Source organism: Chrysochloris asiatica, unplaced genomic scaffold (assembly GCF_000296735.1).
Source record: "Chrysochloris asiatica unplaced genomic scaffold, ChrAsi1.0 scaffold00081, whole genome shotgun sequence".
Lineage (NCBI taxonomy): Eukaryota > Metazoa > Chordata > Mammalia > Afrosoricida > Chrysochloridae > Chrysochloris > Chrysochloris asiatica.
In genome coordinates, this window is record NW_006408599.1 from 2,768,452 (window position 1) to 2,795,593 (window position 27,142).

At 42.4% G+C, this 27,142-nt stretch overlaps 1 protein-coding gene across 2 annotated transcripts in view; it reads left to right on the top strand.

The window, feature by feature from the left end:
- Positions 1-20,819: 20,819 nt before the first annotated feature.
- PSMD5 (proteasome (prosome, macropain) 26S subunit, non-ATPase, 5) overlaps positions 20,820-27,142 on the top strand; it is a 37,047-nt gene continuing 30,724 nt past the window's right edge. For both annotated transcript variants that reach the window (XM_006865669.1, XM_006865670.1), the window contains exon 1: positions 20,820-20,995. In XM_006865669.1, the coding sequence (XP_006865731.1) occupies positions 20,823-20,995 (173 nt within the window). In that variant the 5' untranslated portion in view covers positions 20,820-20,822. The remainder of the gene's footprint in view (positions 20,996-27,142) is intronic.

The window sequence follows — 27,142 nt, forward strand, 5'->3', positions numbered from 1 at the left end:
CAATTCCTTGAAACATCAATTTAGGAACTATTTGCCAAATCCTCTGTAAGACAGCAAATAGATTCAAACATGCCCCTGACCTTGAGCAGCTCACAGTCTAGAAATACAAGGCTGACTGTGACCAGTACTGTAAAATGTACAGGAGTAACAAACGTCAAAGCAAGAGAAATTCCTTCTAACCAGGACAGCCAGGTTTTGCAAAGCTGCTAAATATCACCATGCAAAATATTCCATGCAAAGGGACAGCATGAAGTATTGGAGCCATTCGTAGGCAGAGGACAAGAGGAGAAGCAGATGGTGATGACAGTAAAGGCAAACTGAGACCAGGTTATAAAGCCAGACCAAGAAATTAGACTGTCCTGAAAGTAACACAGGCAGTTCATACATTTTAAGTAAGATTTACTTACACAAGCTAGATTTTCATACATATCAGAAACTTGGCTATTTCATTACCATTATCCTCTTTCTCTATTGGGTCAAATCCCAGTGGCTATCAAAGATTCTCTAAAGCTTTGAAGGAGTCTCCTTCCACCTGAGGTTTCTACAAGGTCTTCACAGAAGGGCTTTTCTAGATCCCCCTTGTTATATTTGGGGGAACTACAGCCCACAGCAGCACAGCAGATGTCAGATCTGCTTGGTGAAGAGCCTAGACACTAAGCCAAATTGCTGTCTCTCCAGGGTAGGTTACTGTGGGACAAACTGCGAGGGATACTGTCAAGTCTGTCTTCTTATTGTAGAGGACTCTGCTGACTGCTGCCTCCACAGCCTCCTTCCTGGACCAGGTACAGGAAAGCATCAGGAAGGGAGGAAAAGCTTTGCTGTATCGTTTGTAACTCACCACACACACCACCTCTCTAGACCTCACTGCACTTCAGTTTCCTTTTTTTTAATTAAATCAAATCTTATAAAGGAACTCAATACATAAAAATACTAAAAGCATAGTTGTAGTGGTTGAAGTATGGGTGGAGTGCCTCATATTCTTACCCTTACCCAAGAAGCCCTCAAGGTACCTTTGTTGTTGACCCTTAGGGCTCTGTGGAGTAAGTTGGAAGAACGCTGGTCTGGCAGATTCCCAGGATTCTTTTCCACTTTAAGACATTCATTTTCAATACTCAGGAAAAGTGAAGTAAAGTGGGCATTCAGGCTAGTAAAGACTTGCTGTCAATCCATGAGGCTGTGTCTAGGCCCCAAAATCCTCCACTCCTACACATACTCAGGAAGGTCCATTCCCAGGCCCACCTCCTCAGGACTAGGAAAAACAATCCTGCTGATTGCTGAAATTCCACCATTAGCAATTCATCCTTTTGGATAAAGCACTTGCTGGCTCCCCTTGAAGAAGACATTCATTCCATAGTCTTCAGAGTGAGTAAGCTCAGGCTCTCTCCTCCTAATAAGAAGCAAGAGAGTTATACATCCTAGGCACTCAAGGTAGTCTCAGTCATTACCACCTCCTCCTGGCCCCTAGACACAGCCAACCAACTTCAAACCAACCTACCCACTTAGCCACTTTGAAGCATGAAGAATTCAGAGAGAAACTTCACTGGGTTCTTGCTTGGGCTGAACAGTTCGGCTTCCTATTTCAATTGCAGGAGCCTCAGAACTTCAGCTTCCACAAGATATTCAACTCCTCTGCTGACAGGAACAGGGAGTCCAGAGATGCTCAGATGCAGAAAGAGGTCTCTCCTTCCCCAAAGTATAGCTGACAAAGGCTAGAGGCAGCTGGCAGGATGCACAAAATGTTCCCTCCCCACTCAGTCTTCCTCCATACCCTCCTCAAGCCACTTAAAAAAGTATGCATCTCCTTGATCCATGGGAAGGCTGAAGACCTCTGGGATTTCAAAAGGATGCACCAACCTATGGAAAGATAAAAGCCCTATGAGTGACTATGATGAGAATCAGTCCGCGCAATCAATCAACCTGGCCAGCCTCACTTGAGGCCTCAGCAATTTGCCACGGCTCACCTGTTCCACTCACAGTCTACCACACTAGAACCAATGTTTCCCATCTGTCATCAAAGGTCAAGTTGGGCCAGATGGCTTTAGAATTTCACAGAGGTTCAAATTCCAAGGCTGCCCTTTTCTAATTGTATAACTATGAGCAAGTCATTTAGTTTTTCTAAAGACCCCTCCAAAAGAGAGAATAAACTTAGTATCTACCTGACAGGGCTGCTGAGTTCTAAATGAGACAAGGTATGTTAAGCACATATCTAGTACGCTGACCAGCATGCTATGCATGTTAAATGTTAGCTACTATTTTTATTATTATCCCACAATTATCCCTCTGGTCATCAAGCTTTCCCCAAATACGCCTCCAATGCCTCCTTATGCTTTCATCCATCCCCACTATCTAACTAGAAAGTTCTCTCTGCTCCTGTCAGCCCATCAAAAGCTTTTCCCTCAAGCCCCAAATTAATCATCCATCTATTAAGAATCCTATCTGACCATCCAAGCCCATAGGAATCTATCCCTTCTCTTCTCTGTTTCTTTCACCTAGTTCTTATCATACAAGGTTAAGTTCTCTTCACTTTCCAGACTGAAGAAACTTGAGGCCTTGGGCCTCAGTATCCCATCTATCAAAAGGGAGCAATAATCTCCCACATCCCTTCCACTCAGTGAAGCACTGTAAAGTTCTCAAGTGCTCAAACATTTAGTTAGGGCATTTTATCCAGTGCATGAGGATAATGAATTCTGTTACCTTATTTCATGGAAACTGCACCAATATATATGTTTTTATAAGCAGACACAGAGAAGTCAAATAGATGTTTTTAACACTTTCGTCATCGTAAGAGCTAACACTGACATAGCACTTAATGTATGTACTTCATTTATAGTCATTCCAAACTGTGTAACAACCAGAGGAACTAGTATGACTCCCACTTTATAGATGAGACAACTGAGGCACAGAAAGTCTCATCAGCTTACTTGCACTTCTAGTACAATTAGCAAGTGGAAGAAGCAGGATCAGAGCCCTTGGCTCTTTTATGCAGTTTAAGCTGTAATTTCTCAACAGTGCTATTTTACCATAGCTGCCTTTACTATCCCCTCTGCTGATAGGCTCACAAAGGCCTTACGGACAGCTACAATTAAGAGTAGGTAGTTCCCTATTGTAGTTCAAACAGCTTTGCAGTCTGGCACATTAACCCACAGTGCCACACCAGGACTCCTACCTAAAATGAGGAGGCCAAAAAGGCAAGAAGTGACTGGCTTACAAGTTTTCAAGAGGGAGTTTAGGTTCAGAGTGTGAGGGGGAAAGTAGAATTCCCACTGAATAATATTCATCTTGTCTAGACGAATAGAGTCTGGTAAAAGGAGATGGGGACAAGATTTTTATGACTCAGTAGTGAGTAATTGTTATCATGACTAACTGCGACTGTCACAACTGTAAAGGTAGAGTTTTGTAACAAAAGAGGGGAGTAGTTAAAACTTACAGTCCCAGGAACAGAGGACCGTGGGACCACTGAGGGACAGGAGCATGAGTGGAATGTGGGACCCTATCCAGAGAAGAAGTGACACCAGAGATGGAGGCAGAGATGAGGACACGGAGAAACAGAGCAGCTGAGGACTCTAGACTCATGGAAAGAGAAAGGCTGGGTGCTGGCAGCCAGCTGCTACTGGTCAGGAGGCAGGCTTGCAGAATGTGCTCTTTGGTTGTTCAAATGATTATATATTCCTGAGTGGTTTTGTGTACATCCCTCCTCTCCTCCCCACCCCCCAAATAATACATAGGGAATAGAAGCAAATACTGTTGAGTAATGATGCATGGAGGAGACTGTAATCACTGCAATGAAACGATGAGTGTAAAACTGGTGTTCCCCCATTGTGAACCATCATTCAATTCAAAATAAAAACTTAAAAAAAAAAAAAAAGAGTAGGTAGTTCCCTAAGATGTGAAGCAAAAGGATTTTAACATCCAGATAGGTGATTTTCATCTCTGATTGCACACAAGTCAACTACAGTTTTAAAAAAATACCATACTTGCAAACTGTCCCTCATCTGATTATTCAGTTATGCTTGTTAGTAATCGCATACATGAGCCCTGGATATCCACAGATAAATTTAAAAACCTTCCCTAAAAGCCAAGACTGTAGATTCCAAAAAGGCAAAGATCCCCCCACCCCCCCAAAAAAGCTAAAGAGGATAGAGAGAAACACTGTTAACTGATGATGTATGGAGGGGATTATAATCAATGTAATGAAACAAGTCATATGAATGGTTGAATGTGAAACTGATGATGTGCCCTGTAAACTTTCACTCAATCCACAATAAAAACCTTAAAAAAAAAAAAAAACCATACTTGATCCCAACTCAGACAGATGAAATCAGAATCCGTGATGTGGGGACTAGAGTGGTAGTTGAAAAGCTCTCCCAGTGATTCTAACATGTAGCCAGCACTGTGGACAGTGGTTTAGGCCAGTGCTTCTTAGGCTTTAATGTACACACGAATCACCTGGGAAGCCTGTTAAACGGCAGGTTCTGATTCAGTAGGTCTGGGGTGAATACGAGACTCTGCATGTCTGACAAGCTCCTGTCGTCGTTAAATGTCGCTGAGCTGGTCATTGAGGGACCCTGTATAGGATTTCCAAGGAACGGGCTGGTGAGTTTGAACCACTGACTTTGTGGTTAGCAGTCCAGTGCTTATTCTACAGTGCCGCGACAAATTCCTAGGGGATGCCAGTGCCACAAACCACACTTTTGAGTATAATGCGTTAGACTAGTTTCTCAAAGTAGAGTTTACTGATCTTTGGGAATCTCCAAGATTCTTTCAGGGGTCCATGTGGTCAACATTATTTTCATAATATTGATTTTTTTACTTCCATTTTTACTATATTGACATAGTGCAAAAGCAATGATGGGTAAAATCTCTGATACATTAGCATGAATCAAGATGGTGGCTCCCCAACTGTACTAGCTGCTACTGTACTCGCCAGCACACACTTGCATTAAGAAAGTCAATTTCACTTAAGAATGTCCTTGTTGAAGTGATAAAAATTAGTCTTATGAAATGACCCGTGAATACATGTCTTTTTAATATTCTGTGTGACAAAATGAGAATTAGACATCCAGGAATGCTACACAAACGGCACTTCCATTACCTAAGTTTCACAGTTGTCTTCAGTTTGTCTGAGTTGTAATCTAGTTACTTTTTTCATAGAACACTATTTTGACTTGAAAGAACAGATTTGAGTATTAGGTAGACATTTTCTCAAATATGAATGAAGTGAACCCATCACTCTAAGCAAAACAACTTACATCCTTTGTTACAAAGGATAAAATACATGCTTTATAGTTAAAAGTAGAGTTCTGAAAATTTGAATTTATCATTGTGAAACTGAAAGTATCCCAATACTCATTCTAAGGGCAGTTGAGGTAACATTAACAAATACGATTTTTTGATACTACATACAGAAATGCACCAACATTTGAAAAGCCAGCATAATTCAGTGAACCAGTGTTTTGTAAATGACTAATGCCTGATCTCACACTGTCATCCAGAATGTAGTATTTTAATAAAATGGGGTACAAAAAGGTCACTGACATGGTTTTAGATGCCACACTGCAACTAGCAACTTACAAGTTTTGGTCTTAGTGTCAAAGAAGAATATTCATTTATTTAACAAGACTAACTATGCCTCCCTTTTCCAGTAATATTAGTGTGAGATCCAATTTTCTTCTCATACTTCAACCAGAGCTTCAAACCAGCTCGTTCCAGTTTGATTTCCTGCTAAGGATTTGCATTTCTGCCCAGGCACTGAAATCAGAAGATCCTCAGTTGATTCTTACAGATCCCTAGGTGAAAAATCTTACTCAAGATCTTGTGACTCAGTATACCTGGGGCAGAAATGCAAATTCTTAGCATGAAGTCAAACCAAAAGGAACTAGTTCAGACCTCTGACTTCAACTAAAGCAATTTATAATTGTAGCTACATATGTGAATTCCACTATTTTTTATTAGACCACACTTTTAAAGATTTTGCAAAAATGTAACTACCATTCTTCAAACAAAATGTGTTTTTACTTTGGAAAACATAGTTACTTCCTGTAAAATGTATTATGTTACTATGGAAAGGTTTTATTATTGTTACTTTCAAATGAACTAAAAAATACTTGTAAAATTCCTCAATTTTGATTTTCAGTATAGTAGGCTTCACTATAGATAACCCACATAAACGAAGCTCTCTGAGATTCTTAGTAATTTTTAGGACTATAAAGGAGTCCTAAGACCAGACATTTTAAAACTGCTGCTTAAGTCGAATTAAAACTCTCTCATTCTAGCTCCTCATTTTCCAGATGAAGACTGAGACTCAGAAAGGGACAGGGACTTGCTCAGGGTCAGATGGCAAGTTGGGAGTTAGGTTCCAGGTCTCCTGCTTTCCAAGTTAATTTACTTAGTCCCCAGAGCATCTCTGGCTGGCTAGTCCTGTGGTGAATAAGCACGATGAGATGCCAGCCTTACCTGACGTAGCTGGAAAGTATGTGGACCTTGGAAGTTTTTGTCTTTATTAACTGTAAAAGAAAAAAAGAAATCACTGCTTTATTTCCTCAGTTGGCACCTCTCTTTCACACGGCCATTTAGCAGACAATGCTCTTTGCAGGCCAGGTCACCAGGCCCTGCCACTAGTTCAAAATGAACCTTGACATTCTTCTGTGTGGCAGAAAATTCAATCCGTTTATTTTTGCTAGTTTGTAATTTGAATCGGAGGGGGAAAGTCTTACTCACTCTTTGATCAGGGTCTCCCATACTCACTCACCAGCAGGATTTCGGTGGCTTCTTCTATCTCTCCCTTCCAAAAGTACCTAGGGAAGAGAACAAAACCAAGTTAGAATGCCCACAAGGGGAGCTTAGTCAGGTGTCAAACCTGACCCAATGAAATGAATCACTTGAGGACGAAATTTCAAAATCTCTCTATACACAAAATTGAGAGTTAGCCAAGCCCCCACTGGTGTCTAGTCCAACCAGTCTAATGCTTGCACTGAACATTTTCCTGAGGCTCTCACCACCTGTATCCAACTTAAAGATTTTCACACAAGAAACATTTTTATCTTATGATGTGCCAACATCTGCTACCCAGTTGTTTTCTCTGACTGACTAGGTGCAAGATCCATCCCAGAACAATATAAAAATCACAGAAGACTTCAGGGAGGAAGTGTGCCTGGTAAGTTATGGTAATAAGTCCCAAAGTTAAGAACAAAGTTAGTGGCAATGTCCAGAAAATGAGTATGTAAACACATCATGGGGAAGGGAAGAAATGTGGCCCGAGACAATCTGCACTAAGATGACCTTGGGCAACAAGCCCTGCCTATCTCACAGAGCTGTGGAATAAGAATCCATTGAGGGGAATGGTGGTCACAACGAGGGAATGACAGGCTGAAACCCTATTTTAGTCCCTAACCACTGGTTCCCAGACTGGCTGTATGTGAATCGTTTATTTAATTTTTTATGAATTCAGAGACCTGGGATTCTTAGGGAGACTAATTGAGTAGATCCAGGGGGAGCTCAGGAACCTAAAGCAGTAAAATTTCAGAGCTATTGGTATAGGTGATATGACCCACTGACAAAACATAATTGGGGTTAATATACATGATGTTGTTGTTAAGTGCTGTTGAGTTGATTCCAACCCATAGTGACCCTGTACAGAGTTTCCAAGGAGCTTGAACCAATCTGGTTTCACGGGAAGGAGATGTGGAACAGGGAGCGAGATTAAGAGATCAGAGATGTTGTTGGTGTTATGTGCTGTGGAGTTGGTTCCGACTCATAGTGACCCTGTACAGGCTGTAAATCTTTATGGGAGCAGAAAGCCTCATTTTTCTCCCACAGAACAGCTGGTAGTTTTGAAATGCTGTCCCTGCTATTCGCAGCCCAATTTATAATCACTAAGCTACAGAGCTCCTTAAGAGATCAGAGAAGCAGCTGACAAATCAGTAATGGTACTGGGGTGCTAAAATATTCTGATGAGAGGGATGGTTCAACTGAATAAACTAAATTGAAGTTGAGAATTAAGTGAAAACCAGGAAACAGCCTGTCATATATGCTAAACTCTCAAGGTTTTTCAGAGAATCTCCCAAAACAACGGGCATTTTTAAATTTGATATTCCCATTCCAAAGATGGACCGCCTGGCTGACTGCTCTGCCAACAGCAAATAATTGTTTAACCAAAGAATATGAAACTAGAATTCACTATTCCTAGACAATATGCCACTTTTTTTTCTGCCTTCTTTTGTATAGACTATTTTTGCTTTTGTTAAGTGGCATAAACCCCCTAAGTGATCTCCTCTGAATAAAAATCAACAGGAAATTGTTGATTAATTAAACGCCTTTGTCTCACTTTGTGATCATCCCTTGTTATTTCAGTATTCTTTCTACCAGCTAGGACCTCACACTAGCACTTCCACCTCCCATCCACTGGCCAAGACAAAACTCACAGTGAGGAGGCCTTCGGCAGGATGTTCACAGAAGCAGCCAGTTTCTTATCCAGTAGGGCCCTAAAGCAAACAGAGTGACAGTGACTGAGCAAGTGCCTACGATCTTAGAGAAGGAACAGGGGAACAGGAAGGAGTTCCTAGGACTTACCCAGGAAACCTGAGTCCAGTAGATAACCATTTAGGATGCTCTTCCTCTCATTTCCCCACTCACAACAAGTACATTCCTAAACCACAGTGCACAGAACTACTGAAGACAGAACAGAGCTCTAAGTCCTTGACTGGCTGGCTGGAGAAGTAGGGAAGCAGCTATGAGAAGGTAATTTTAAGGACAGGCTTAATCTGTTTTGGGAATGGGAATGAATTAACACTGGACAGGAAACAAGATGACCTGGCTTAATTCCTGGTCCTGCAGAGGATGCTGGGTAACCTTAGGCAAGTTCTTTCTTTTATCCTTTGAGTCAGTAAGCACCTACTTGGAAATAAGCACGTCCCACTTCTTCTGACCTGAATCTCCTGCTGTACAATGAGAGGATTGGTTTAGGTCAGTGGTTTTCAGTCCTATCACCACCAAGAATTCTTTTTATTAAACTACTTTCTTCTGCTTTTGTTTCTCATACACATATCTGGCTTCTCATCTGTAGATAATCCTGTGACCACACATGATAGCTTAACAGTTGATACACTCCAAGCAAAAGCAAAAAATCTGCATCCTATTCCATCTTTGTCTTTGGCTCTTTCCACCTACCATATTCATCACCTTTACAGATCTCTAAAAAAAATTTTGACAGAGTACAGGTTAGAGTCTTTAGTCTGAACACCTAAATCCCCACCAACTTTCAATCTCAATCTGTTTCTTGAGCAGAACACTGGTATGGTGGTGGTTGTTAACTGCTGTTGAGTTGGTTCTGACTCATAGTCACCCTGAATGGAGTTTCTGAGGCTGCAAATCTTTGAGGGAGGAGAAAGACTCATCTCTCTCCCACAGAACAGCTGGTGGGCTTGAGCTGCTGACCTTTTGGATTGCAGTCCAGTGCTTATCGTATAGAGCCACCAAACTCCCTGCAGAACACTGATAAACATGATAAAATGTGTTTCAACTAGTTCAAGTATCATAGAAGCAGGAGCCCCACCAAATCATCAGTGCAAAGAAGTGATCCTGGCAAACCTTTGTCAGATCTCAGACAGCCAGGTCAGCTCTCTGAAGGGCTTGGTCTATGCCAAACAAACCTTATCAGAACTCTCCTCCCTCAGCTGCTGCCAAGAAAACTGACCTACTTTCTCTTCCCTGAGTCCCAGACTAAATAGTGCTCTACTTAAGGCTCCATATTGATGTGTTAAAACTATCATTCTCATCCCTTTGGAAAGTTCCAGGAACTCAATAAATCTCGGGCAGTAAGGAGAGGCACATGGGACAAACTTCTTTAAGCAATTGCTGCGGGTCTCACTCAATCATGTGCTGAGAAATCTCATTTTATTGGCAAACACCAGTACTGAGTTAAGCCTTGAGATACCATGACACTGCCTCCCACCCTTTCCAATCTCTCTGAGAGTGTGAACTCCTCAGTGGCTGGTAACAGCAACTTGCCTTTGAGTAGAAGGTTATAAAACTGTGGAAAATGCAACCTGTCTTTGAGTGGAAGGTTACAGAACTCTGGAAAACAAAGGTTTTATGACAAGGAGAAAAAAAAAGAGCAAGAGTGAGAAAGAGCCAATAGAACTCAATTTAAAAGCACATACACGCAGAGCAGCAACAAGTCACAGATGAGGAACTCAGGCCTTTATGTTCATGTGAGAAAAGCAGAAGATACAATTATAAAGTTAGTAGGGCCTGCAAGATAAGCACTGGGCTGCCAACCCCCAGGGTTGGCAGTTCAAGTCTACTAGCTGCTCCAAGGGAAAACAAGATGAAGCTTTCTGCTTCCGCAACGATTTACAGCTTCAGAATCCCTATACAGGGTCACTATGAGTTGGAACTGACTAGACAACACTCAACAACAGGGACTCTGGAAGTGGCCAGAGGTCATGGACTAGTGATTCATGGACAAATACATGGTTTGCCCCTCATGGCATTTAAAAAATGTTGACTTTGTTTCTAATATTTAATACCCAAGAATTTCACATACAAAAAATACAGATTGTTAACCTTTTCTCACACTCAAAAAGCCAGTCTTATAACATTGGGCTTGGAGTCCTTCAAGGTCACATTTAGCTAGAGCTGAGCAGTTGCTCTTCTCTCTAGGCATGAAATACACTTTCAGATCAAAACAGTGCCCACTGTGTAATCTTTCCGCCCAATACTAAATTTGTGTGCCACTTAGAAGGAATTGTTGTTGTTAAGTGCCACAGAGTCACTTCCAACCCATAGCTACCCTGTATAGGGTTTCCAAGATGGTGAGCTTGAACCATCAACCTTGCAGTTCAAACTGGCTTTGCAGCTCAGTGCATTAACTCACAGTGCCAAACCAGGACTCCGAGGTAGGTGGTATTATCCTATAATTCAGAAAATGAAGGCTTAGGGAAGGAAAGTGACTTGTCCCAAGGTCACAGAGTAAGTAGCAGAGCCAAGATTCAAACCCTGATTCCAAGTCCAGGACTCTTTCCACCATACTACATCTGCTTCTAGAAATTTGATGACTACTTGAGATGGTCTTCTCCTCACTTGGCATAGTGAATACCTCTGGGAATGAGCAAAGAGAATGTCTTCAAGAAGAAAGAGCGCTGAGCCACGAATTTGGAGATCTGAATGATCAACCTGACAGGTTCTACTATTTTATTATCTTAGCACCTAGGGCAAGCCACCTATATATCTGGGGTTGATATCCCTTATATGGCCCATGTGACAGTGAACGTTTTCAGGTCCAGCAGTAAATCCATGGCAGGGGGAATTATTCAGCTGTGCTCCTTATATCATCCCAAATAGATAAATGTGTAGTTCATTTGATGGAGGGGGTTGTTAGAAGCAATAAAAGAGCCCCAAGTGGCCCCTCTGGAACATCCTGGTAGCTCCCAAGCCTCCCAGGGCAGCATCTGAGCCCCTTCACCATACCTGGCAATGTCCCTGGCAGTTTGCTCATTGGGACAGTTGACAAAGACGATGGAGTGAGTGCCAGAGACATAGTTGCCAGTCACCGTTGAATGAAGATGCAGGCTAAGGGTCCTGAGTATGGGGTATGTCAGGAAGGAAGCTGTCAGGATCTACATGGTCAGAAATGAAAAGCACAGATCAGCAGTGACATCACAAATTCAACACCGCTCACCTCAAGCAGACCTGAAACTAAAGCTGGAAATTATTTTCTCATCTCCATCTCCCATTTGCATAATAATTTTTCTTGTGGTTATGAATTGGGCTGATAATCTCAAGGTCAGCAGTTCGAAACTACCAGCTGTTCTGTGGGAGAAAGATTTCTTCTGCTCCTGTAAAGATTTACACCCTTGGAAACCCTATGCAGGGTTGTTATGAGTCAGAACTGACTTCACAGCACACCACCATCACCATTGAGCATTAGTGCTTAAATAAGGTGTTCATGACTGAGTATTTTTCTCTGTATTTTACAAATGAGAAAAACTGAAGCTCAGAAATAAACCTGTTCAAAATCATATAGCTTTTAAAGTCCTACCATGTTCAATAGACTCCTGTGAACCAGGTGAAGACCTGGTTGGCCAGCAGTATGGCAAGACCTGAGAACTCCTGGGCTCAGAGTCAATGACACAGCCACAGAGGACTAAAGTGAAGAGTGAAGCGTCCAGCTGATAAGAAGAGAAGGCATATGTACAAGAACACCCACACTTGCAGATAATACCCACGCGACCTGGCTTCAATGACTGGATCAGAGCTCAATTAGAAGACGAAAGAAGAGGAAAAAAAAAAAAAATCTGATACAATTTGATGAACCTGACCTACACCTATGGATGCAGTAGCTCAAAAGAGGGAACAAATCTTTACAGCAAGGGTCATTCCCACCCCCTCAGTACACAAGGTAGACAGGGATGGGCAACTTGGATATTGGCTACCCAAAATGGGGGGGGCTACAAAGGCAAGAAGTAACTGGCTTACAAGTTTTCAAGAGGGAGCCTAGATCCAGAGGGTGCGTAGGAAGGTAGAAATCTCCAGAGTATCCAATCTGTCTGGGCGGGGCTGATGAAAGGAGATGGGGATAGGACTTTCGTGGCACAATAGTGAATAATTGTTATCAGGACTGACTGTGAGGTAGACGTTTTGTACTTTGCAGTCCAGGAGCAGAGGTCCCTGGGACCATCAAGGGAGAAGAGCAGAGTGCAGAACACTACCCAGAGAAACGCTGAAGCCAGAGATGGAGGCAGAGACCATAACATGGCAAGATGGAGTGGCTGGGGGCTCTAGACCCAGAGAGGGGGAGGGGCTGTGTGCTGACGACCAAGGGGCAGGCTTGTGGGGTATACACTTTGGTTGATGATGCATGGAGGGGATTGTAATCATGGCAATGAACCAATATATGATAGGATGACTGTAAAGCTAATGTTCTCCCATGTAAACTACCACATAATTCACAATAAAACATTTTTTAAAAAATCATATAGCTTTTAGTTGATGAAGCCAGAATTAAGACTCAAGTCCACATAACTTGAAATCTACTCTCATTGTACAAAACTAGTAGAGGTAAAGTCCTGGCATACAATCAGCCTATGGAGATAATCATGAATGATAAGCTCTTACATCCATCAAATACTTGATGTTGTAGAGGTTTTTACCTCCCCACATTTGTATATGTACCAGACACCATGGTTGGTTTAGCGGAAAAGGTAACCTTGCAAACAGACCAATTCTAAAGCAATGTGCCCTGAGTTACTGTAACTGAGAGCTGGGGAACCTAGAGGTATGCCTCTCCCTGAGGGAGAAGAGAAGGCTTTGAGAAGAAGGTACCATCTGTGTTGGATCATAGATATCAGGTCTTATTTTAATGAGAATCATTTAAAATAGGAGGAAATAGAGTTGCAGCCCATCCTCTATTCCAGGCTTCTTTCCTTGAAGGTATAATGCTGTTATTGTTCTTGTTAAGGATCTTCGAGTTGGTTCCGACTTATAGCGATCCAGTGTGAGGTTACCAAGGAGTGGCTGATGAGTTTGAACTCCTGACTTTGCAGTTCAAACCCACCTTGCCATTTATTGCTTATCCTACAGAACCACACCAGGACTCCTGAAGGTATAATGGACTCATTAAAAGGGATAGAGGCAATTTACAAGGTATCACACTGTGACTTAGGTGAAGGCTTAACAAAAGCCTGCTTCTCCTGTCTTCCAGCCTAGGGCTCATGCCTTACTCAAATGATCCTCTGTCCTCTCACTCATTTGACATTACTGCCTGGGTCCTGACTCCTACTTCTTGGCAGGGCCTGAGTAGCAATTTTATGTCTTTAGCTTTAGTTTGACCAAGTGGCCTGTCTAGGTTGGGTATTTCATTCCCTCCCCACCACCTACACCAAACCTCCAAATTCAGCATATTAGTCCTCAGAACTAAATCAGTGACCACACAAGAAAAAAAAGAAAGAACCAGGCTTTTCAATGAAGCTTTTATTATTATATTCTTTTTTATGGCAAATCATTTAAACTCGGAGGTGGGGAGAACACACTAAAGAAAAGGGTTTAAATCCCAGGTGCCAGTACCGCTGACTGTGGCCTTTGATAACTTATTTTCTTCAATAATTTCATCTGGAAATTAAGGGTGTGATACTGTGCTGACTACCTTCCAGAGATGCCATGGGGTGCAAACAAGATATGAAATGCAAGTTGTATTCACTAATTTAATAAAGGTACTGGATCCTCAGCCTAGTTCGTGGCGCACATCAGGTTTTAAATAAGTTAATTGAATAGTGATTTAATAAACTATCATGATTTTGTTATTAAAACTCTAACTAGCCTTTTGAAGTCATGTAGGGCTTTTGGGTCACCAAGTTAATGATGTTTTGAACCAATAATTGCTCTGTTGAGATATCTATGACTACATGATACTTATAAGACTCCAAAAAGGAGTGCTCCCTGGGGGGTGATTGGCACACAAAGAGGAATGAAAATGCTGAGGTGTCTTGGAGGGGAGGGAAGACCATACAAGCTTGTTTCCCAACTACGAGGCCATTCTTTGATCAGGGACTTTTCAGCAAGCAGGTCTCAGTGGGACAAAGAAATAATAAGATTAAATATAAACTCATCTATAACATGGATGGTGTTGTAGGATAAGCACTGGACTATATTAACCGAAAGGTCAGCAGTTCAAACCTACCAGTCGCTTTTCAGATACCCTAAACAGGGTTGTGATGAGTTGGAACCGACACTTAACAACAGTAACATGATATGATTCAATGGCACTTAACAACATTAAGTAAATTCCAAGTCATTTTGACCCTATATAGGGGTTTCTGAGACTGTAATCTTTACAGGAGCAGACAGCTTCAGTCTTTCTCCCTTGGATCAAGGATGTGAACCACCAACCTTGTAGTCAGCAGCTCAAGGTTGGTGGTTCACATACCACAGTACCACCAGGGCCATTTCAGCTTCTCTAACCCAGTGGTTCTACACTCAGGACAATTTTGCAGCCCCAGGTAACAAAATTTGGAAATATTTTTGCTCATCATAACTAGGCAAAAGGTAAAATGAAATATGATATAACTAAAGAATGCATAAAATATTTATAAAGAAAAGTACAGTAAAAGGCAAATCTGAAAATGTTATAGCATACTTTAAAGGCTTTTTTAAAACTTTAGTAAATATTTTCCCATCTTAAATTAATACTGAAACTGTAACATAGATGGTAACCTCTCACCATAGTGAGTACTCTAGGCAAAAAGTAAAAGGCAAAATGAAATATGATATAACTAAAGAATACGTAAAATATTTATAAAGAAAAGTACAGTAAAAGGCAAATCCCCCAAAAGTTAATAGCCACTTAACACTCAAGCCTGTGCTAATTTTTACAGATAAGGAACAAAAAGGGGACAAGATCACCCAAAAAGCTGGGTTGGAACCCTGAGCTTCTGACTCTCCCCTCCAGCTCTCCTTCTTTACTCCCCAAACACTTCTGGAGCTACTCAGTAATCACTTCCAAACTTAACCTTTAAAACTAATTTCAGAGATGAGAAAACAAAGGTCTCAGAAAGCGACAGAAAAGTCATGATGGTAAACGCAGTAGACGAGGAAAAGAATCTATCATGTGACCTTTGGAAAAGTAAGAAGTCACCAGCAGACACCCCTTCCCTTCCCCCACCATGGCAAAGAAACTGTCATCACCCTTCCCCACAAGGAGGGAAGTGAAGATGTGTTGGTAGTCCCCTTCATAGGCACCCCAATCTCTACACCAGGCGGTGCCTTCAAAGAGCTCACCTTTCACCCCCTGACTGCCTGCCCCCAGCTCAAAATCCCGAGTAGTGAAGAGAATTGGCCCTTCTTCTCTTCTTGTCCTTCTCTCACACCTCAGATTGGGGATGAGGGGCTCAAGAGTTCGCCGTGGCGTGGGGTACTCACCAAGAGGCATATAAGGACAGAGGGTCGCGGGTAGCCTGGCAGAGGGCACCGAGAGCCCAGCTTGTCCATGGCGTCGCTGGTACATCAACCGCAGCAGCGACGGCGAGCAGCCGCCCCAAACGGACTTAGCGTATCGTGGCCGGGCACTGAGGGCCAAAACTGCCCTTTCCCACCCTCCACCTGCAGCGGGCCGCCCTGCCCAGCCCCGTGCCCCGCCCCGGTTGGCCGGAAGAAAAAAGGGCGGGGAAAGAAAGGGCGTAATTGACACCAGGCCACTAGTTCGCTTGACACATACAACCCGAGAAAAACATGCGGATTCACAACCGCTACAAACATAAAAATACGATTTCCCCTCCCAAACAGAAAATTGCAAGAGATGTACATCTAGAAAACTACAAGCCTTTCCCAGAGACACAAAACCTTCAGAAACCACAACTCACGAAGCCCTTCCACTTGAGTGGCCATAACAGTCAACAAAAACAGTGTCAAGTGAAACACACGTGGCTATTTCCCTGGAGCTCGGAGCTCGCTTCTAATCCTTCTTGGTTACAACACTCTGGCTCCATCTCTCTCTTTCATTTTCCCAGGTCACCGGCTCTGCGAAGCCTTTCCCAGAATCAATCCTGCATTCGTCTCTTCTGCTGAGGTGCTCTGCACACACCTGTTGCAGCATTAACAAAACAGAGGGAACTGCTAACAAGAAAAGCAGCAGCTAATGGGCAGATCACTGTCCTTTTGTTGTTAAGTACCTCCAAGACTCACTGCAAGGCTTATAGTGTCTCCAAGGAGCCCCGGGTGAGTTTGAATCTCTGACCCTGTGGTTACCAACCCATTGCTTATCCTACAGCGCCACACTAGGACTCCTAGCCTACTGCCCTTTCAGGAAATGCAGAACCCACCATTGTTCGGGTTTCTAATTTTTAATTTCAGCATTTTATGCGAAATATCTTAATTTTAAAATGACAAATCTGGAGACGAGGTGGGGGAGGAACTGAGTGCACAGGGTCACAAGTATAAACTTTCTAAATTGAGGGAACTGTTCTATATTTTGATTGTGATGGTGGTTACACAATTGTATAGTATTAAAAGTCACCAAACTATACACTTTTATTGGTGAAATTTATAAGATGCAAATAATTTAAATTAAAAGCAGGGATGGTGGCAACTGATTTAACATCATTTTAAACTGGGGAGACCAAAAAACACGCACCTGGTCAGTCAAAATTAGCCTGTAAATACCACCAGTTCACAGCCTCTGGGATTTCTGTAATGCTGTTTACCAGTCTGTCTCCTTCCTCTGGACTATAAATTCTTGAAGCCACTGCTAACAAAGTGTCTGGCAAAGTAGTTGACAAATAAATTGCAGTCCTAGTTCTGTCATTTACATTATTAATTGTGGAGACTCAAAAGTTAATTAACCTCTCAGTTTTTATGTATTTTTTTGGTTTTTCTTTTTAGTAAAAAAAGGACTAACACTTTCATAGGTCTGAAGTGAGGATTAACAGAGAATATGAATGATAAAGCGAACCCACTGTCTTCAATTCCTACTCATAGCATCCACTTAGAACAGAGTAGAACTGCTCCTTAGAGTTTCCAAGACTAAATCCTCAAGGGAACACACAATCCCATCTTTCTGAGTGGCTGGTGGATTTGAACCACTGATCTTGTAGTTAGCAACCCATTAATGCCTAGCCTACAGCCCCCTTAACCAACTATGCCACTGGGGCTCCTTATGAATGTAAGAAAACCTAAACCAAACTCACTGTCATCAAGTTGATTCCAACTCAGATCAACCCTATTAGGGTTTCTAAGACTATATAGAAACAGAGCCTCATCTTTTTCCCAAGGAGCAGCTAGTGGTTTTAAACCGCTGACCTTCAAGTTAGCAATCCAATGCTTAGCCCCAGCACCACCAAGGCTCTTTATGAATGTGAGAGTGCATTATAAAATGTAAGACTGTGTCACTATTTCAAGAGTCAGGATTTTCATGGCAACTGCCAAGGTTAACGCAGAAAACCTTCATGAGTGACTGATAAATTCAGGATCTCTGGGGAAAGTAGTGTTAAGAGAAAATGAGGCTTTGTGATCTTACAAAAGCTTTTATATTTGAAGTCTACTCATTTTCTACCTATTACATTAATAAGAAAGTACACTATTTACCTCAGATCCTGACATGATTTCCTGAGATGATATCTTGGGCTTAGCAGAAAACTCTGCACAGTGCAGTCTGCACTAAAAGACTAAATGAAAGTATGTGTGACTGGTGATTATAAGCATGATGGTCACAGTGAAGGTGACAGCAGTATAGAAGGGGAAAGATGGCAAGAAATGAACTGTTATTTGGAAGAAGCCTCTGAAAAGTCTTCTTCCTTCAATTCAGGCCTTTTTAGTCTCTCCTGGGCAAAGGTTAGATTCCAAAAATCTAATTCTGCATTTTATGGCTTTGGCAGATTTTTCAGTTATAGCAAACGTCTGAGTTGTCACTGCCTGAAAGGTCTAGGCTCTTCTGGAAGTTTCTTCTCTTCTCCTATGCCTTTATGTTCTCCTCTTCACTAGATTTGGATCTGGACACAAGACTCTTCTTCAGACTCCTAGTGTGTATCTCTTTCATCCATTATCACTTCCTCCTCACCTGAGTATTCTCCCTCTTTCTTCCTTTATTTTGAAGGTTCTTTTGCACCTCTTGATAGGTATACCGCAACTTATTGAAATATGTTAAGGTCAAACTGAGACACAGGATTCATGTTGATTGCAGCATCAATGTGGTCAACTTCCTTAGAATCATTTTTACCTCTGGTTTGAAGGACTATCTTCTTCCTCATCTATTGGTGTGGGTTCTTTGGTTATTGTCAAAACTTGAAGCTTGAACAGCTCATTCATTTCACTTGCCTCTGAATCAATGAATTTAAAGTCCATCTATTTTGCAGCTTCTATGATTTTCAACTTCCTCATTAACTCTAGGTGGTGGTGTGCTGGAGAGTCAGTTCCAACTCATAGCTACCCTGTATAGGGTTTCCAGAGCTGTAAATATCTATGGGAGCAGAAAGCCTCATTATTTTCTGGTGGAATAGCTGGTAGTTTTGAACTGTTGAACTTTAAAAGTTAGCAGCCTGAGTCATAACCACTATGCTACCAGAACTCCTTCATTAACTCTAGAAAACATGCATAATCATCCACCACATTCTCCCAAAGCAGCTTCTTTTATTACTACCAAAGTTGCTACGTTTATTTCAAATTACAGGTGAGGATTTTTTCGATAGTCAGCAAATTGGTTAAACATATGCTTAGTGTAGCACCTCCTGAATGTTTCACTTATCCTCAGATTCCTAGGTTGAAGGCAGCTAGTGCCTTCCAGAAGTAGAAACATAGCATGTTCATCAACATAAGGATGAACAAAGATTGCAGGGCTTCCAAACAGTTTATTTCAGTACTATCAGCTGCTGAAAAATTGCATTCCTTCCCCACTTGCTCCTTGGAAACCCTATATAGGGTTGCTATGAGTCTTAAAAACAACAACAATCCCCTCACATATATAGAGTCATAGTCTACATTTTAACAAGGTTCTTACAGATTCCCTGGTGATGGTCAGCAGTGGGTCAAACCAGAATGAAGTGTCCACAATTAGCCACATTCTGAATTCAAGATTTCTTTGTTGTTGTTGTTGAATAACTTCAGGCTTGATGGGCAAAACAATTATGAAACCAAACCAAAAAGAGGGCAGTGGTTACTGATACTTCAGGGTGCGATCGCGAAAAACAGGTAGTTTTTTGTTTTGTTTTTTTCCTTAAGACTGGTGGCATTAGTCTTTTTTTGTCTGTTGTCACCTGATGCATACACACACACTGTGGGAAATCATGTCCTTAGCTTCCTCCACGTTTTCTGGATTTTTGTCTTTTTCTCTAAAAGTACGCAATGGCAAGCTCTCCCAAAATAAACTTGTCTTCAAGGTGGAAGACCAGTTGAGGCATAAAGCCTCTAGCGCTGATTAGTGTATGGAGCTGTTTGGAATACTTGGGTTATCAGATTCAGCATTTAACAGCGTTTTTGCTTCCCGAGTCAACCTTACATTTTGCAGACAGTAGGTATTTTTTACCTTTTCAAACTATCCCTTGCTCGCATGAAATGTCCCTGGCTTGCCATTCCCCACGGTTTCTACCTATTGATTATCAACTGCGTTTGGCTTTCAAAGTCAGGTTAACTCAGTCTCCTTCTCCCGTATTTACTCACGCACAGCGCCTAGGAAGAAATGGACGAAACGTTATCTATGCTGGCTCCCACAGCCTTTTTTTTTTTTTTTAAATAGTGCACACCGTTGACTCATTGCCGCTAAAAAAAGGGCGGCCACAGCAATTTTACTCACGCCTTCCTCCAGTGTAAGAATTACTTTCATCTTGTCTTCCAGGGGCCTGAACCTCTGCCTCCTCTGAAATATGTCTGGGGAGGGATCAGGAATTCCACCCACCGCCTCCACTCTGCCTGGTGTCACCTCAGTCGCTGTGAAAGTCACAGCGGCCTCCACAATTCCCGCTGCCGAGAGCCAGAATTTTGGGCTTGGAGAGCGCCCGCGAAACCGTTTAATCTACGGTTCGTCCTCATCATTTCACTTGCGTTACGTTATTGGGAGTCTTTGCTCTCTGGCAAAAACTCAAACCGACAGGCATGGCAGATTACGTGCCCAATTGAGCAGCGCGCAAGTTGACAACCCACCAAAACACGCAACCGGCCGTGACCGCGGACTCGGCACTACCGGATCCGGTCACGTGAGGCTCGTTCGCTAGCTCAACATTGTGATTGGTGCCGCTTGGTGGTTCTCCCTCACAGCGGATAAGTAAAGGAGGGAGGCGGCCCTACGTAGATCTCGCGATGCTGGGAGAAACGTCCCGGGAGGCGTGACGGCGGACGGGGGCAAGATGGCAGCTCAGGTTCTAGCGCTGTTACGGGAGGTGTCGCGGTTAGAAGCGCCGCTGGAGGAACTGCGCGCGCTGCATTCGGTGCTGCAAGCCGTGCCGCTCAGCGAACTTCGAGACCAAACGGCGGAGATGCGCCTTGGCCCGCTTTTCTCCTTGCTGAACCAGAACCATCGGTGAGAGGATCCTGAAGCTCTCTCGAGCAGGCAGAGACACCCCCAAGTATGGGGACTGAGTGCATGGGAGAGGGGAGTGACTTTCCCAGTCGCAGGAAAGACAGAAAATAGCCAGAATTTCAGAGGATGTGGTGCTATAGGATAAGCAGTGGACTACTAATTACAAGGTTGGTGGTTCAAACTCACCCGTCGCTCCTTGGGAACCCTATAAGGATCGCTGAGTCAGAACGACTCGACAGCATTTAACAAGAACACTGAGCTGAGAAGCGGGAGGCCAGGATTCTAGTCTAGCCTGGAGGTGTGTGTCTACGGGCTCGTTTATGCCTCTTGTTTGTCTCACTGGCCTTTGCCTTGAAATAGGAATTGCAGGAGCAAAACAATGGTCGCTCGTCCGCACTGAGAACTCCCCAACCACGTGTATAGGTCCCTGTTTACCTTCTCTTTAAAAGGCATTGTGTCCTGACAGTTTGGCCGGATTCGTCCACATTTTAAATTCACATCCTTTTGATTCAGTAATTCCTGTTTCAGGAATTCAGTATACAGGTATACTTACACACAAAAAAGTACTTTATACAAAGAAAATTAATACCGGTTTGTGGCAGCAAAAAACATTGAGGTGGATTTATATATAGCTGGCATGGAAAGATCTGTAATCTAGAAAACGAAAGTTGTAGATGTTTATGATTCCTTTATGTATAATTTTTTTTTTAAAGTACTGCCCTTTTATCGGCTCTCCCCTTCCCAACACTGGAATAATTTTAAGTGGTGGAGTTGGTTCCAACACATAGAGACCTTTATAGGATTCCCAGGGGCTATAAATCTTCGAAGCCGCAGAAAGCTGCGGTATCTGGTGGCTCCACCTGGGGACTTTGGTTCGCAGTCAAGTGTTTATCATATGGAGCCACCAGAGCACTTGAAATAACAGCATAGCTACAGAGATGCAGCGGTATTAACAGGGCTGCCTGTGGAAGCAGGACTTAGACTGTTAGGACACACCTTTTACTTTTCACTATATCAGTAATACTTGATTAAAAAAGAGTATTTATAATTTTGAAATGTTTACAATCTAGAAATTTAAAAACTCACCTGTCATCGAGTGACTCAGCCACACTGTGTAGGGTTTCAGAGACTGTAAATCTTTATGGGAGCAGAAAGCCATCTTTTTTTCCCCCTGTGGAGTGACTGGTGGATTTGAACTGCTGAACTTTTGGTTAGCATACCAACAAGTTACCCACTATGATTCAGCCATAAAGAAAAGTGAGGTTCTAATACATGCTAGATACACATGAACTTTGAAAAGTCAAAGATACTAAAGGACAAATGTATGATTTCGCTTAAATGAAATACCCAAATAGGCAAATGCTTGGAGACAAAAGGATGTTAGTGATTACCAGGGGCTGGGAGGAGAGGCAGGTGGGGAGTTATTGCTTAAGGGATGCTGACTTTTTGTTTGGGGTGATGACAAACTTGGGAAATAGTGGTGATGGTTGTACAACAGGGTGAATGTGTTTAATGTCACTGAATTATACACCTGTTGTTGTTAAGTGCCGTCGAGTCAATTCCAACCCATAGCAACCCTGTACAGGGTTTCCAAGGAGCAGCTGGTAAGCTTGAACCACCGACCTTGTGGTTCAAATGACTTTGCAGTCTGACACATTAGCCCACCGCGCCACACCAGTACTCCTAGGATGGTTTAAATGGAAATCATTTTGTTAGATGTATTTTATAACAATTAAATGAAAAAATCTTTCTAGTTGAAAAAATAATCACTGAACCAATAATTTCACAGGACCTTCTTGGCTCTGACCTTTTTTTTTTTTATGTTTTATTGTGAATTATGTGATAGTTTACTTGGGAGAAAATTAGCTTTACATTCATCCTATCGTATATTGTTTCACTGCCATGGTTACAATCTCCTCCATACATCATCAACCAAACAAAGGGTATACCCTGCAAGCCTGCCACCCGGTCGTCAGCACACAGGCCCTCCGTCTCTGGGTCTAAAGTCCCCAGCTGCTCCATCTCTCCACGTCATCGTCTCTGCCTCCATCTCTGGCGTCACTGCTGCTCTGGGTAGCGTCCTACTCTCTGCTCTTCTCCCTAGATGGTCTCATGGACCTCCGCTCCTAGACTACAAAGTCAATCACTCTCCTCCTTTTGCTACAAAATGTCTACCTTTACGTTTCCAACCCTCGCAGTCAGTCCTGATAACAATTAACCATGGCAATGAAACAATCACAAGAGACCTATCCCCATCTCCTTTCATCAGCCCTGCCCATACAGATTAGATACTACTAAGTGGAGAGTCTACCTACCTTCCTCCACACCCACTGGATCTAGTCTCCTGCTTGAAAGGTTGTAAACCAGTTATTTCCTGCCTTTGTAGCCACCCCCACCCCCACCCCATTTTGGGTAGCCAATGTCCAAGTTGCCCATCCCTGTCTACTCTGTGTATGGAGGGGATGGGAATGATCCTCACTATAAAGATTTGTTCCCTCTTTTGAGCTACTGCATCCATAGGTGTAGGTCAAGTTCATCAAATTGTATCAGATTTCCTCTTCTTTCTTCTTCTGGTTGAGCTCTGATCATTCAGTCATTAAAGCCAGGTCAGGTGGGAATTATCTGTAAGTGTGGGTGTTCTTATGCTTATGCCCTCTCTTCTTATCAGCTGGACACTTCACTCTCCATTCTAGTCCTCTGTGGCTATGTCACTGACTCTGGGCCCAAGAGTCCCACATTGCTGGCCAACCAGGTCTCCACCTGGGTTCACAGGAGTCTATTGAACATTGTAGGGCTTAATTCGCAGCTTCATTGCTGTTTTTCCCTCACTTCTCCTTATCTGTGACTAACGTGGTCACCAATCAGAGTGCACGTCTGCTCATGTATTCCCATTGAGTTTTAATCTTGGATTGGGGTTTGCCCTGAGGGGACCTGACCACTTGCCTTGATGTCTCCTGGGCGAGCAACTTGCTTCTTCTTGTATTAATCAGTTGGACTGCCATTATTGTTTTATATTTTTCCTGTTGGTCTTTCTTTCAAGAAGTATCTTTTGTTCTAGCTGCTGCAGGCAGCTACGTGTCCTTTTAAGTGGAAATTTCCCACTTCAGAAGATTCTGGATGGGGTTCAGGATTTCACTTATGGTCTTACGTAATGCAGAGGCTCCACAGGAAGCCTCCTTCACTGGGCATGTTGTAGCCCCATTTTAGGTATTCCAATCAGTTATAGTCAGAAGACGGACTTACAAGCTTTCTATGGTGATATTTCTGGCTATTCCTTTCTCTCCCCCTTAAGTGTTTATTTTATAATGGTATGCCAGGGAAACCTAGATTCACAAGTCAGCCAAGCATCTTAACATTATTTCCTCTCTTTTACCCATTCCAACCATGTCTCAATCCCTGCATCCCAGAGCCCTGTTGTTCCAATGTTGTGCATACATCATTCTTTATCTCTGTCCCACTTAGCCCATGCAAACCTGCCTAATTGTTTTTTCATCTGCCTTGTACTTCCATTCCTCTTCCCCTTCTTGTGTATTGCCCCCCTTCCTAGCACCCAAACTATCCTGTGTCTGTTCCCCACCCTGTGCTCCACCTTCCACTCACTCCACCCCCCACATCCCGATAACCAGCAGATAATCCCACCCCCCTTTAGTATGGGTTCTTTTTCTTAGTCTTTTACAGTAGTGGTCCTGTGCAATATTTCTTCTTTGTAACTGACTAATTTCACTCAACATAATGTCCTCAAGGTTTATCCATGTTATGTGGTGGCTTGCAGCTTCCTTGTTATTCTTTAAGGTAGCACAATTTCATTGTGTGTATGTACCACAGTTTGTTTATCCATTCTTCAGTTGATGGGCACTTAGGCTGTCTCCATCTTTTTGCTATTGTAAATAGTGCTGCTATGAACATTGGTGTGCATGTATCTATTCGTGTTATGGCTCGTATTTCTTGTGGGTAATACCAAGTAGAGGAATTGCTGGATCATAAGGTCTTTCTATTTCCATCCTTCTGAGGAAGTGCCATATTGCTTTCCAGAGAGGTTGGACCATTTTGCAATCCCACCAGCAATACAGGAGCATCCCAGTCTTTCCACATCCTCACTAGCATTTATTTTCTGCTACTCTTTTGATGTTTGCTGTTATTGCTGGTGTGAGATATCTCATTGTTGTTTTGATTTGCATCTGTCTAATGACTAGTGATCGTGAACATTTCATGTTTTTGTTGGCTGCCCAGATCTCCTCGATGAAGTGTCTGTTCATGGCCTGTGCCCATTTTTTTATTGGGTTATTTGTCTTTTTCTTGTAGAGGTGTTGTAGTTTCCTATATATTTTAGAAATAAGTCCCTTGTCTGATGTGTCGTTGAAAAAGATTTTTTCCCATTCTGTGGGTTCCCTTTTTACTCTTATGGTGAAGTCTTTTGATGCACGTAAGTTTTTACTTTTTAGTATGTCCCAATCATCTATTTTGTCTACTTTTGTTTGTGTATTTTTCAAAATGTTTGGTAGTCTATGTATGCCCTGAATTAGTGTCCTCACATTTGTCCCTATTTTTTCATTGATGTTGGTTCTGACCTTCTGACATGCCTCTCTTTTTCATATTTGTTCCCCTTTCATTAAAATGTTTGTTACCTTTCTTTTAGATCTGCCAATGAAATATCTTTCTTATCCTCTCTTGAATACAGGCCTTCATTCACTCCCTTTTGAATTAGTCTGACTTCTCATTACCTCTATACTTGCTAGAATAGAGTATCCTTCACACAGGTCACTTGGCTGAATGCTTTCCTATGGTTTCCCATTGCTTTGGTATACAGTTCTCACTTCACAAATATTTGGGACCTTGACAAGTATATTTCCATCCTACTTTTCTACTGTCACTTTATCCTGCACTCCTTACACTTCAATTTTGTTTGTTCCAGCTGCCATTTGGGATCATCTGCTTTTCCCCTAAGTATGGCTTATACTGTTTGTTCATGCCAGTCCTTCTAACTGAAATGCACTCCCCTTCCACATTCTCTTCATCCTATAAAGCCTGGCTAACATACCATCGGCTCCAAAAAGTCTTTCTTGATCATTGCAATTGCAAGTGACTGTACTTCAGATCTCCTAAAGGACATTATTATTTCTGTAAATGGTGTTGGTGGTGTTGGTGGTGGTGGTGGTGGTCTGCCATGGACTCATAGTGACCCCTACATAGGGTTTCCGAGGCTATAAATCTTTACAGCAGCAGAAGGCCTCATCTTTCTCCAGTGAAACAGCTGGTAATTTTGAACTGCTTACCTTGAGGGTAGCAGCCCGACTCATAACCTTTATGGTGTCATCAAATTAGCTCCAACTCACAGTGACCCTATGGATAACAGAGTGAAACAATCATTCCTGTTTTTGAACTCATTATCACAGCCACTGTGTCAGTTCATTTTGTTGAAGGTCTTCCTCTGTTACAGTTCTGTGTGTATTTATTGTTAGTTTTTAAGAGTTTTGAAGGCAAAGGCACATAAAATACATGCCCAATAAAATAATAGACTTACAGAGTAAAGAAGCCACATAGTTTAATTTCTTCATATATATATATTTGTTATTGTTGTTAGGAACCGTTTAGTCGGTTCCAACTCACAGTGACCCTGTACAAAGTTTCTGAAGCTTTAAATCTTTGAGGGAGCAGAAAGCTTCATTTTTCTCCCACAGAACGCCTAGTGACTTGAACCGTGGACCTTGTGATTCACAGTCCAGTCAATGCTTATTGTATGGAGCTACCATTCACACACATACATATGTGTGTGTATGTGTGATTAAGTGCTGTCGAGTTGGTTCTGACTTACAGAGACTTTTGAGTTGAACTGCTGAGCTTGAGGTGCTTATCCTACAGCGCCACACCAGGACTGTCTCTCTCTCACTGTAGTTGTTGTTGTTTTTGTTATGTGCCGTGGAGTCGGTTCCGACCCATAGCGACCCTGAACAGGGTTTCTGAGGCTGTAAATCTTTACAGGAGCAGAAAGCCTCATCTTTCTCCCGTGGAACAGCTGGTAGTAGTTTCGAACTGATGACCTTGGTGGTTCGCAGCCCAATTTGTAAATTCGTAACCACTACGCTACCAGAACGTGCTGTCTCTGTCTCTGACTGACTCTCTCTCTCTCTCTCTCTCTCTCTCTCTCTC